This window comes from Orcinus orca, chromosome 3, assembly GCF_937001465.1.
Source record: "Orcinus orca chromosome 3, mOrcOrc1.1, whole genome shotgun sequence".
NCBI lineage: Eukaryota > Metazoa > Chordata > Mammalia > Artiodactyla > Delphinidae > Orcinus > Orcinus orca.
Window position 1 is genome coordinate 69817749 of NC_064561.1, and position 13978 is coordinate 69831726.

General features: G+C 41.4%; 1 protein-coding gene and 1 long non-coding RNA gene across 2 annotated transcripts in view; one reads left to right on the plus strand and one right to left on the minus strand.

The window, feature by feature from the left end:
• The window catches only part of LOC117197556 (uncharacterized), a 90755-nt gene that overhangs the window by 52092 nt on the left and 24685 nt on the right, over window positions 1-13978 (minus strand). The window contains exon 3 of the long non-coding RNA XR_007476517.1: window positions 11899-11995. This is a non-coding gene — a long non-coding RNA (uncharacterized LOC117197556). The remainder of the gene's footprint in view (window positions 1-11898; window positions 11996-13978) is intronic.
• The window catches only part of ETF1 (eukaryotic translation termination factor 1), a 27993-nt gene continuing 14015 nt past the window's right edge, over window positions 1-13978 (plus strand). Inside the window, exons 1-2 of the mRNA XM_004282062.4 lie at window positions 1-155; window positions 317-420. Of these exons, the coding sequence (XP_004282110.1) occupies window positions 335-420 (86 nt within the window). The 5' untranslated portion in view covers window positions 1-155; window positions 317-334. The remainder of the gene's footprint in view (window positions 156-316; window positions 421-13978) is intronic.

The window sequence follows — 13978 nt, forward strand, 5'->3', positions numbered from 1 at the left end:
CCTGGCGGAGGAAGTGATGTCACAGGCCCCATGTGAGCGGATTGCAACACATGCAGCTGCCTGGAAAGAGGGAGCCGGTGTCCTACGTCAGAGCCGCCGCCGCGGAGCCGCCGCCGGGGAGGAGCAGCCGCTGCCGCCCAGGACTGGGCCCTTAGGTAAACCAGGGGAAGGGAAATGCCAGTGACCACCGCGGCGGGCCGCGCGGGGCGGGAAGAGGAGGGACTGTCGGGGGTGGCGAGGAAGGGGGCCGCTCTGCCCCAGCGGCGGCGCTAACTCTGTGGTCTTGGTGTCTCCGGGCCCCGCCGGGCCGCTCTAGGGAGGAGGAGGCGAGAAGATGGCGGACGACCCCAGTGCTGCCGACAGGAACGTGGAGATATGGAAGATCAAAAAGCTCATTAAGAGCTTGGAGGCGGCCCGCGGGTGAGCGCCGCGTCTGGGCCCCCCCATGCCCTCTTGGTTTCCGGACCCCTCAGGATGGCCGCCCCCGCGCCGCATGGCCGGATGAGGAGAACCGGGCACTAGCCAACTCCCGCCTTCTGGACCTCTGGGTAGTAGCCCTAGTCTTAGGGGCGAGGGTCTGCGCGGTTGGTCCGAGAAGGGGCCCTTTACCCTGTTAGGGCTAAGGGGTCCCGCTCCCGGGGCTCGGGCCCCTCGACCCCCTCGTGGTAGGCTACTGCTACTTTTGTACCCCTTTCAGGCGCTTGAATCCAGAACCTCCCGTTTTGAGCTCCAGGTGCTGCCACCCAACTCGGGTGCTGCTGGGGGAAAGGGCCAAGCCTTGCTTTCCGAACGCCTTCCCTGATTTCCTCTCTTCTCCTTCCTTCACTTTTCTCAGCCAAGCTTCATTAAAATGGCCTCCCCCTCCCGGGCTTCTGAGACCCGGGTGGGTGAAGTTTGGATGGGGCGGGAAGGAGGGGTTGTCAGGGACAACCTCTTTCTGACTTCCTCTGATTTCTCTGGGTCTTACAACTCTCCCAGTATGACTTCCTCCAAGTCCTTTAATTACTCCGTAGCTTCCTGGTGTTAGCTGTTACAGGAACCACCTCTAAACTGAAAATGTGTGCGGGGTCGGGGAGTGGGGGAGGTTTTGGTTGACAGGTGTGTATCTGTATATACAGGAGAAATCCCAGTTATGGGGCCGTTCATGTGAACTCTACCAACAGGGTCCCTTTTGGCCTCTCTCTGGAACTCTTGGGGTAGAGGTGCTGATGTATTAGTATTAATGCTTGTTGAAATTCAGAACTGGATTAAGCGGGCTTTGAGGGTTTTTTGTAAATTTGGGTAAGAAACTATTAGGTGTGTCCGTTTTGGGAAGGGGAGACTAGGTTAAAACTGACTTTATATGTTCTTTAATTAAAAAAAAGTTGTTCTTTGGGGGAAGGTGTGTCAGAGGTATATCCGTTCTCTCACTATATTACTTTATTTTGTTCTTTTTCCCAGTCATAGAAACTCTTTACTTACAGGAAGTAGGGGGAAAAAGTGTTTGGAACATGACATATTTGTACGTCTTCAGCATTCTTAGAAGAGCAGAGTGGCTTGTCCTGGGCCATGTTAAAAGTTATTTTCAGTACAGGAATTGGACATTCTGGTTTCCAGCACAGGTTTTGTCCTTGCTTGGTAGATTTGCAAGGATAGGATTCATCAAATTCATAGTTGTTACTGCTTTATGAAATAAAGTATGCTTAGTTCCATTGAAGGCCCAGGGCTAACAGTTTTGTCATTGTGTTGTTTTGTTTATAAATTTATTTATTTTTTATTTATTTATCTTTGGCTGCATTGGGTCTTTGTTACTGCATGTGGGCTTTTCTTTAGTTGTGGCGAGCTGGGGCTACTCTTCATTGCGGTGCACAGGCTTCTCACTGCAGTGGCTTCTCTTGTTGCGGAGCACGGGCTCTAGGCGCGCGGACTTCAGTAGTTGCAGCACGCAGGCTCTGTAGTTGTGGCTCTCGGTCTCTAGAGCGCAGGCTCAGTAGCTGTGGTGCACAGGCTTAGTTGCTCTGTGGCATGTGGGATCTTCCCGGACCAGCACTTGAACCCGTGTCCCCTGCAGTGGCAGGCGGATTCTTAACCACTGTGCCACCAGGGAAGTCTCTGCCATTGTGTTTTGTTCCTAGTAATTAGTGACAGTTCTGTTTGGGGTGAAACTTCTGAAAGTTTAGTCCTCTTCAGTTACTGGGGCTTTTGCTCACTTTCTAAGATATGAATTGAAGATAGCAGCATATTTTTCATTCAGTAGGTTTGTTTTTCTTTGAATTTAATACGACATTCAGACCTAGATAATAATCTTAACCAGAATTTGAACACAGGTGATTCTCTGCTACATGGTAGAATGAATAATTATTCCCCAAGTGTGAGAATACTGTACAGGAGGAGCAATATAGGTCATGACCCATTATGATGCACTACCAGGAATTAGCCGGGTTCTTTTGTTTCACTAGCACCTGCTGTTATGTTACTTGAATCCTTCACTTGAGTATGGCTTTTACAGTTTGCTGTTGTTACTGTTGTTTAAAGCTGGATGTACCCCTTGGGTTTGTTCTCTTATTACTTTAACTTTTTTTTTCGTTTATTTGGTTGCGCTCAGTCTTAGTTGCGGCACGTGGGCTCCTTAGTTGTGGCATGCATGTGGCATCTAGTTCCCTGATCAGGGATTGAACCCCAGCCCCCTGTATTGGGAGCGTGGAATCTTAACCACTGCACCACCAGGGAAGTCCCTCTTGTTACTTTAACTTGAAGGCAGGTTCACACATTAGAACTTGAATACATTACATACTCTGAGGAAGTCTAAAATATGAATTCAAACTATAATTTGCTTCTTGTCCAAGTGAAGTGACACTGAAGATAACAGTGCTTAATAACAGCATTCCCTTTACTGCTTGATGAAGGAAGCTCATTCTTAAATTTGTTCCTATCTATGTTACCTAACCACTTGAAACTTTTAAGCTCCTCTTTAAAGCTTTTAAAGACTTTAGTCCTTTGATTAGCAAAGTCCAGTAAAGTTTAAAGCATGCTAAAAATGAGGTTCTCTTTGCAGAACTTTTTTTCTAAGTAGTAGTTTTTATACAAGATTAAACTGTCCTCTAAACAGTGTGGTTCATAATCGTGTCTTGCTTTGCCTACTTTGCTTTTATTCAGGATTTGGTTACATCTTGATCCCATGAAAATGTAAAATCTTGGCCATCTATAGGTATCAGGAAGGGAGTCACACGTTTCTTCTGTTTAACTCAAATGGTTCTTGGTATATACCAATTTCTTTTTGAGAATAGCAAGATTGTATTATCATGGTTGAGTTGTGTTAGTCAGGCTCATTAGATTATAATAGTGTACAGTGAGAAATGTTTTTCCTTCTTTGCCTAATGGTAAAATACTAATAGGAGAAGCGTGATGGACTTTAAGCACAAACTGGATAGCACAATAAATCTATCTGTACTGGTGTTTAAGGGGCAAGTTGTGGGTTTCAGGAGAAAACAGGTTGTGTTCAAGCATGGTTATTAACACTAGATAGCACTTAGTGGCAGATGAGTAGAATGGCTTTGGAAATGAAGATTTCTTCTCCACCCCCCACCCCCCAACACACACACATACCCCCCCCAGCAATTCTGGGCATGAGAATCACAGATTGGTTTGTTTTTAACCCTGGCTCTTAAGGTATGCTGGGATAAGAGTAATTTTGAAATTGAGATAGTCAATATGTGATTATCTTGATATATGACCCCCAAGGTAATGTAGTTTTAAAGGGGAACCACCTGTAAAATGGACTCACTGATTAAGTACATCTGAACAGAGTGAAGTTTCTAAGCACAATAATTTATTGCACACTAGGCATGTTATAGACATTGTGTTAAGCAATACATTATTTCATTTAACCCTCACAAAAAGTATTGCCACCATTTGGTGGGAAAGGCAGACTAAGGCTGTGAGGTTAAATATCTTACTTTCTGGAATGTAGCAGATGCCCAGGATTTGAACCAATGTGCTGTACTGCCCAATGGATATATTTTATGTTTAAAAAAAAATGCAAGACTACACTACAGCTATAACAGACTGTTTTATGCTATGGAAGACCACTTATAGGGGCCAAAATGACTAAAATGGGGAACTTGCTAGGAGTCTTTTTGTAGTCTTTTTGTCATACTTAATTTTCTGAGTTAAAAAGTGTGTTACACGTATAACTTGAATTTAAGTTGGGTGGAACATACATATTTAGCTTCATATAAGCCTGGTAGAATGTTGGTTTCTGTTTATGCTAGTAAAATAACCAGCTAATTCTTTTCCTATATATAAGTCCCACTTAAAGTTAATGATAGCTCTTCCCGGTTGACGATTGCTCTTGGCGTATTCTCTGTAGTTGGCTTAATGAGGATAAATGTGTACATAAGTCAACTGGAACTAGGACAATGTGGATGGAAACCATGGTTGTGGGTATTTTGAATAAGGAACTAAACCAGGTGAAGATATGTAGGAGAAAGGCAGTTGGGAAATTTAGGTTGTTTTTTCCTAATGTTTTCTGAGCCAGCAAGAGGTAGCCACAGAAATTGTGTTGGAAGCTTTATAGTTTTCAGGTAATAAAATCATAACCAGAGCCTGTTATTACCAAGGACAGTGGTGAATGTAACCAAGGAACAGACAAGGTTCATTTGGGCTAAATTGTGTCTGTGGGTATTAGAATATTTTTTCACTTATCTTCGGCAGGGAATCTTATTTCACATATAATGAGGGCTCAGTCAGATAACCCATGTTTGAAGATCAGCACAGTTTCTAAGCTTCATTTGAGTCTTTGGGCATTTTTAAAGCTTTTGTTAAAAACAACTTGTAGATATCTTGACTTTGAAGGAAATAAATTACCTGGCTTTACATGACTGTCTTTCCTGCCCCCAAATATAACTGGTGGGGGGACTATCTTTTTCCTCTACTCTGAGGAGTTCTGATCCTAGATGTGTGGTTTTTTGCCCCACACCAGGCAGTTCTCCAATTCTCACTCTACACCAACTGAGCGTTCCTACAGTTGAATTAGATTCTGACACTACCCAGAGTTAGTGTTGGATCCCACTAGGTAACGGGGTCAGTCCCACAAGACTGCCCACACTTGTGATGCCAAAGCAAGTCCTACCCTACCCTACTTCTCAGACAGGCTATAATTTGGGGGTTCCTATGACTCCCTCCTTGGGTTCAGTAATTTGTTAGAATGGCCCAAAGATCTCAGGGAAACTATTTATGTTAACCGGTTTATTACAAAGGATATTATAAAGGGTATAGACGAACCACCAGATGAAGTGGTACATGGGGCAAGGTCTGGAAGGGTCTGAGTGCAGAAGCTTCTGTCCTTGTGAAACTGGGGTATGCCACCTGGGTTTACCAACCCAGAAGTTCATTAAATCTTGTTCAAGAGGTTTTTTTATAGAGCTTACTCTACAGCTTCCCCTTCCCATAGGTCTGTGGATAGAGCAGAAAGTTCAGCCCTCAGAAAACTTGGTCTTTCTGGTGACCAGCTCCATCCTAAGTCTGCCTAGGGGCCCCACCCTAAGTCACTTCATTGGCACTCCATATGAATAACATAAACTCCCATCTCAGGAAATTCTGAGGAATTTAAGAGCTTTGCTAAAGGCCAGGGACAAAGACCAAAATCTCCACAAAATTCCTTACATTATATTGAATTAGAAGTTAGTAATTTTATGAAATCGTTGAATAGGTTTTTTAAAGACAAATAATACAGATTGTTTATATGGTTCGAATAAATTAAAGTATCTAAAATGTGTTTGGGTACCTTTCCCAAGTGAAAATTGTTGATTAGTAGAACACTTGGAAGTTCTCAAAGCAATGAATTTCGGGTACTTTTATTTTTACTTTTGTTCTCTATATCCTTAAAGAGCCGGCTGTAACTAGAGTGATACTTGGTAGTTTTTCATACTAATACAAGAATATTCAGGCTCTTAAAAGGCTTTTTTCATCCTGTGTTCTGGCTTCCCCTGCCTCTCCTGTCTCTGATTGTTAACACACAGGTAAAAGACCCCGCTAGAGAAAAGTCAGGAATTAGAATATTTTTAATTTCCTGAGAAGAGATGAGTGTAGAACAAATAACTACAGAGGTCTTGGTGGCTTCTCACTAAGGGGTCAAAATACAGATGCCACCAACAGGTCTGAGCCATGAGAAGAGAGCAAGAAAGAGGTAGTAAAGGGAAGAGGAGGAGATAAGAGTAGGGTGTGGTGGTGTTCCTCAGTCCATTCCAAGTGTCATAGGCTGCCTGCCTTAACTCGGATCTAGTCCTAACTGCCTCTGTATTCTGGCATGGTGTTCTGTGCACTGTGAACCTAATGAACAATTACTTTCTTTGAATTTCAACTCTTGACAGACTTCTCATTGTAACAGCAGATACACTTATCCTTCCAGGAAAGGAAGGCTTGCTCTGGACACATTCCTAGGTAAGCAAGAGTACCTAATTAGAGTACCGTTTAAGGCAGAATGTAATGTAGGTCTCCAGTGTCCCCCCCCCCCACACCAGTTGGACCCCTTTAGCAGAGGGCCCTTTTTCTTTGAGCTTGGGGTTGAGGGTGTGCTCAGTGTGGCAAACCTTTCAGAACATGTTTGGTTGTGAGAAAACTTAAAATGTGGGTTTTGTAGCAGGGCTAAATGGTTTTAGATCCTATTTAAAGAGAAGGAGAAATCTGCCTCTTTTCCCTAGACCTATTGCTGGAACTGTCCCTCTGAGAACTTGGGCAGCAGAAATTTTTTCTGAGTCCAGCCTGTTCTCCAGGGATCTCAGAATAGAACCTTCTTCTAGAATACATTTGATAGCTGTCTCTTAATTCTTCAGCAGCCTGCTCTTTTAGTGGCGGGGGAGAAAGGATTTAGAGGGGGTTCAAGATTCTTCTTTCCAGCAAGTTGGAAATTATGGGATTTCTCTTTGGGGCAGCTGTCCTCAGAGAGCATGATGAAGTTCCCTCTGATAACAGCTTTCTCTTATGCCACTGGACATACTTTGAACCCTAGCTTACTGCCTATCAGGAATGAAAATTTCCTCTTTTTTTTTTTTCTTTTTCTGAACAGGTATCTTTTTCTTTGAATGTAAGTGAATTGAGATAAACAATGATTGCTCTTTTTCTCACTTCTAAACATAACTGAGTTTGATTAAGAGCCATAATTGCATTATTATTCTTGTGGATACAAAGATAAAAACACTTGATTCTTGTACGTTGATAGATTGATCAAGCTTTCTGTGCTTTAATCCAGCCGTCTCTCTTTTATCTCCTTAATTTGTATGTAATAGGTGTCTTTAAAGTATTTACATGTTCGCTTTGTCCTTTTTTTTAACCTCCAAGTTGTTTTATATCTTTTTTAACACCAATTTTTAGACATGTAGCTTTCATCCAGTGTATACTTTGTCTTTACTCATCACCATCTTTTCTACCCAGTTCAGAGGACTTGACATTTTCAGGTGCCTGACAACAACTTCTTGTCATGCAGATAACTTGGGGAGTACTGGTCCTGTACTGTTCTGTTTTCACATTTTTGTTTTATCCTTTAAGGTCTCCTTTAGAAGAATGATCCTAGTCAAAACAAAAGATTGTCTTTTTCTTGCCATATCTGTGGCCTTGTAAATTAGATTTTCCCCCGAACTCACATCTAAGTATATGAAAAACAAAGCCCACAAATGTATTTTTTACTATTAACCAGTCAGCTTACAAGCTTCATCAAACATCTGCTGTAGGTTGGACATTTATACATTTAGGGGAGCAGTGTGTAATACCATGAGAATGGTCTGACACACAACTTTGGAGTGATACTATGAACCATTTCTGGCCCCAGAATAACCTGGTACATGTTGAAGGAGATGTAGTGTAAGCAAATGATTTGGGTCTTGAATGAGGCATTGGGCATTGTCAAAAACGGAGAGATTGTTTAACTACTTGAGCAGATTTCCTAGGCAAGTCAAGTGTTTGAAAGAATGTAACTGTGGGCATTGGTATTATTTGGTTGATACAGTATCTTTGATACACTGATGTAGTGGAGCTGTAACTGAACTGAGACTTTGAAATGGTCATTGAAATTCATTCTTGATTAAAAGCCAGTTAGCCTAAAATTAGATTCAAAAGCTTTGTGTTGGTCGATGGTTGGTGAGCTGTCGGGGTATTGAAATAGTGCAGAGTATTTGCATATATGTGCCTTGTTGGTAAAGTTGGCTTGACAGAGTTTGACAGTCCCAACACCAGTTTGCCTTTCAGTGTAAATAAACTTTAGGGTGCAAGTACGGAAAATGTACTGATCCCCAAACATTAATTCCTTAATACCTCTGAATATTTTTAGCTTTTTACTGAAGAAGAAAAAAAGTTTTCTTCCTATTTGGCTATCCCATTCTCTGGCATCTTCTGGCCTTTATGACTCTACTTAAGAAAGAAGGCTCCTCGGGAAAGACAGGGTTAATCAAATAATGAAACTAGTTTTCTGAAGATGGGTTGAATAGCATACATTTTGGCTCCTCACAACAGCTCTGTGAGAAAAGCTATTACTGCTATTTCATGGATGAAGAAATTTGAAGTACAGAGAGATTAAGTAGGTTGCCTAATACCACAGTCTAGTACGGGGCAGTGCTAGATTCTGTTCCCACTTTCCTGATTCCAGAGCCTCTGATCCTAACTATTGTACCACACTGCCTTGCTCTTTGATTAGTATTTCTTTTGCTGAATAGAAACATCTATTCTCTTCTGAAAGGAGGATTCTTGTCCAGGGAGATCTGCAATTTACTAGAGGGAGCAGATCTGTGGAGACCGAGGAGCAAAGATAAAAGGGAAGAGGCATGCTGTTTGCAAATCTACCCTAGGAAGAATTTGGGTACTGAACATGTTTGTTTTTAATGAGCCTCATTGGTGAGGGAAAAAACTTAAGTTTTAAATCCTTCCCCAGAAGCTCATTTGTGTATTAGAAAGAAGATTAACAGGAAGGCTGTGGCTTTTCTTTTATTTGAAAAGTACTTGGCGTAGTGGCCAGAAAAGATAAGAAGTGGACTTTCTCATTTATACAGTCCTGTGTAGAACACTGGTTGTTAGTAAGTCCCTAATGTTGGTTGTGATTGATATCTCCTGGCTTTGCACTGATGTGAGAATGCTAGAGAAATTTTCCAGCTTCTGCTGCTCCCTGGTGGAATATTCCGCTAGGTCGATTTGTTTGTTTTTAGTTTTCTTTTTATGACAAAGTAAATTCCTGTAATTGTAGAAAAAATACTCCACCAGATATATACATTTTTGTTTTGGAGGACAGCAATCCTAGTGCTTTGAGGATAAAATGAACCTTCTGTAAACTTTACTTTCTGTAAAATATTGGGACATCTTGAGTTACTGTATCCTCTAGGATAGAGACTGCTTTAATGTCTCAGCATGTTCAGATATTTGTACTTGTCCCATCTGGTAATGGCATCTAACCCTGAGGTCAGTTGCACAAAACCAATTTCTAGTAACTTTGTCTAGCCTCTTTCAACAGTAACAGAATCCTCCCTTAGTTTGGTATTCTGCAAGCTCTTTATAAAAAGCAGCCCCATCGACCTCCTACCTGCATCATAGGTAATGTGGGGGGCAGGCATCAAGGTGAGGATGAACCAATTAAAGGTGGCAAAAGAAGGCATTCTGAAAGTGTTAGTTTTGTTGTGTTAAAAGACTGATGGGATGGTGTGAGCATTTTAGTGAAGCTAAAGCAGGGACAACTAGTCATTTCTAGGCACATGTTAGTTCCTCTCCAAAGACTATCAAACTTTTAATTGGTATTTTATTTAGTAGTTTAAAATAAATCTCTGGCGTCCGCTTAGAAGAGACTATATAGAGAAGACCCTATTTTTTATGTTAGCAATTAACCATTTATTCATTCTCAAATGTTTGAGCATCCACTATGTCCTGAAATGAGTTCTGCTTTCAATAAGTAAGTGTTGTTTCACTGTTACTTGGTGGAAGAGAAAACAGGTCAGATCTTTGAAGTGACTGATAACCAGATAGAAGTGACTGTCTCTGAATTATATCAGAATATTTAACCCATGCCACAGCTGTAAGATGAAGCCACTTAAGCTATTTAAAGTTTTAGAGGGAAATGAATTTCTTTATTTCTCCCTTGTGATAAATTACAAAACAGCTTTAGTGTTCTGACCATATTGTTTTGAACTGTTTTGGTTTGGTTCTTTTGTTCTGTTGGTAGATTTGACAGGTCCTGTAACCCAATAAAAGTGATTACCACCTACCACAAAGTCAACTATTATCTCCCTCTTTGGACTTAACTCAGATTCAAAGAAGACTACAGCACCACCTAACAGTGTTGCTCCCCACCTCACCACACCCCGCCCCGCCCAGCTGTGCTGTGCCCTTAATTCTGGTTTTTACTATTAAGGGCAGGGGGGTAGGGCACAAGAAGCTATCAAGTTCCATCTAGTTACCATTTAGCAATCTATCTGCTTCCATGCTAGGCAGTTGACATATATTCTCTTATAGAATCCTCATGACCTTGTGAAGTAAGGAGAAACTGAGTCCCAAATGGATTTATGTGTAATTTGCCCTAGGTTGTGCTGATAGGACAGGACATGAACCCAAATCTGTCAGATTTGGAAACCTGTGCTCATAACCACCCTCCTACTACGTTCCCATATTAAACCCATATAAAACCATGGTGAATAAAATGACAAAAGGAGTAGTAATTGGAGAGGAACTGATCGATTTTCAGCTGGTGATCCATATAATGTAGCTAGCTTAGTGAATCCCAGAAACACTGTGTCTGAGATTTAAGTTGAGGTTTGTGAGCTTGAAAAGGGGATAGGGGGAACCTTGGCCATCCATATCCTAGGCATATCCTAGACAAACATCGAGATGAAAGCTTCCTGGGGGGCATATACTCTTAAGTCCCAACTAGACCGTATAGTAGGCAGTCTCTAAAATGCTCCTGCCCTAACCTGAAGGTAGTTCTATTATGTAGGGGTGATAAGATGGATGGCAGGGATTTGATGATAGGGTTCTGGCTGGAAAAAGTTGGGCACATCTGAGCCATCACAATTCACTGGAGTTGTGTTACTGCTAGGGTAAATGACAGCAGCTTACTTGCAGCACTTGGGCTCTGAGTTTCTCTTTAGGTAGGGGTGAGGTCATGGAATCTCCACGACTTGAGCTGGCTAAGAGGTCTGCTTAAAGGCATACAAAGCAACCCAGACACGGTGATTCTTAACCCTAGTTGTGCATTAAAATCTACCTGATTCTGTTTAAATCAATCCATTTGAGAACTGAGACTCTCTTAACCCATAATCACTATCACCCTCACTCTCCCTGTTCATGAGCTATTGAGTCAGAATATAGAGGAAGGGGAGATCTTTTTGTACCGGAGCATTTTTGTTTTGCTTTTTAAGAAAGCTCTCCAAGGGTTCTGTGGCTCTCATGCAAATTGGGCAGTGGACAAGCTTGTGGGTACCACATTTTCTTCCTACCTACCTTTCTAAAGTGTTCTTGAGCATTGTTAATGATGAGCACTGGTGAGATCTTTACAGGTCAAAGAGTACCTAGATTTTTCTTTTTGTTTGTCACTCTTATGACCATCTGCATCAGCAGGCTTCTTGAATCCTGAGGCTGGAACCCTGAGAGCCGTAAAGTTACATAAACATATACCCCACAGCCCAGGCTTTGCTCTGCTTACCTTGTGTTTTCTTCTTTAGAGACCTTTCAGTCCTGACAATCTGAACCTTAAGTTTCCCTGTCCATAGTGTTTAGGGGTCATGAAACCTTGGATTAGGTAAGTAACTGGTGGTACTACTCTAGGGAGAGAAACATTCCTTTCAATGGTCACCTTTGAGAATGAGGGAACAGAAAGCTGTCAGCTATTTAATTCCCTTCCTTCCTGAGTTTTGTCTAGTATTATTTACTGTCCGTATTTAGTCTACTTACAGCTACTTCCTTCTGTCTCCCAGCTGTTTTGTTTCTCAGAAGTTAGTCTTCTGGGTGGAAGCACTGCTGAACTCTTCTTTGAAAAGGGAAAGTGCCCCTAAAATGATGAGAAACAAGAAGGGATCTGAGAACAGAGGCCCTTGAGGCCTTACATGGCACATTGTATGTTGTGTCTTATTTTGCTCAGTTTTTACAACCTGCATGTGAATCATTGCTGTATACCTCATAATTCACTGGCTCTTGAATGAGAGCCTTTTGACTTTGGGAAAGGGACATGGTGACAAAGCAGAGGAGTGGATGAAAACTATTAAAATCAAAGGCATAGTTTGCATACACTGCCAGCAGCTCCTTAGTGAGAGCTTTATTTCTCATTCTCCCCTTAGGACTGTTTGCTCTACTTTAAAATGAAATACTCAGCTTCCTTGGTTTTATTTTGGTGTTTACACAAACTGGTCTAGCAACTTAGATTGGCTTGGGGGGGTGGGGTGGGTGGGGAGGACTATTTATTTTGTTTGGAAGCTTTCCTGGAAAAACTTTTTTTTTTTTCCTTTATTTTTTAAAACCAGAAGCCTCCCTTTTTTTTCATTTTAAAAATTTTTATTTATTTATTTATTTTTGGTCACATGGTGCAGCGTGCAGGATCTTAGTTCCCTGACCAGGGATAGAACCCATGGTCCCTGCAGTGGAAATGCAGAGTCCTAGCCACTGGACTGCCAGGAAATTCCTGGAAAAACTTTAATTTTCTGTATCAAACCCAACATACAAAACATCAGAGATTATAATGTGGCCTTTAAATTTCTAAAGTAAAAGCCATCCATTTAAATAATCCTTGTTTCCTCATCCCCAGTCAGGTGTCAGATGAATTCAAAAACATAAGGTTTCCCCCAGACTGGGTAGGGAGAGGCACAAGGGGAAACTAGTGAAAGGTAATTTTTTTAAACATTAGTCAAAATTCAAAATGAGTAAGAAGCCAAGACTAACTTTCAAGTAGTGTTTCAGATTTAGCAACTTGGTAGAAATCTACCAAACAAAATTTTTTGGCAAGCTATACTTCCAAACCATTTTTTTTAAGTGGAATCCTATAACAAGATTCTGTTCTTAGGTATCTCTACCACTTTGTCCTCTCTAGGATGTTAAATGGATGTGAGTGCAAGTTGCCCAACTCTGGTGCTATACAGTGAAGTTGCTTAATGGATGCTTATCTTCTTAACCTATCTGCAGTGGAAAGTAAATAGCTTATCTTAAGCTTATCTTAAGGTCATTGCTTTGTCCTCCACCTGATTATCTTGCTTTAGGGATTTCCTTTAGGCATTTTGGGTTCACTTAGTTAATTTATCCCAACATCCTTTTTAGCCTCAAACTTTACATCCTTTGGGGTTTGGTGCACATTAGCTTCCTGAGCTCTGAGCCTTCACCCCTGCTATCCTTGGAGCCCCTTCTCATTACGTTTCCTACTTACTGCCTCTTTGCTCGTTCCATCTCCTAGGAAACTATTCTGTAAATCAGAGCACATGAGCTTTTTAAAACTGAGCCCTTCTTTTGAGAAGTAACTAACTCCCTTGGTCCCTAAAGATTCCAAAAGCCCCAGGGTAGAGAAATACGCTCTTTTGAGAATTGTTCATCTGAAAACAAATACAAGCCAGTGAAGCCCATATTGCAATTTAACCTGTCTTCTTTTTTCCCTGTCTTGTGTATTTTCATAATATACAGGTGGCACCTACAATCTAGAACAAGTTTAAAGTTAAATTTACTTGCCCAATTTTTCCAGCCCCTCCTAGATAAAGCAAACTCCTATTTTCCTCTTTGGCCTATAAGATTTGGCAGAACTCCAGACGGAATTATCAAAAAGTTTTTTGGAAATTCCTCTTCAGGAACCTAGCAAGATAAATATTGGAAGTAAAGCAGTTTGTTACATTTGATAGCTGAAAAATAGGACCCAGAGCATACTCACTGACTGTAAAGATCATTTTTCTTTTTTTGTAATAGAAGATACCAGTTTGTTTCATTTGAGAATTCTTTTTCTGTCTAATTCAGAAACTGGAACACGGCCACAGGTAGAATTGTCTGAGAGCGATACATC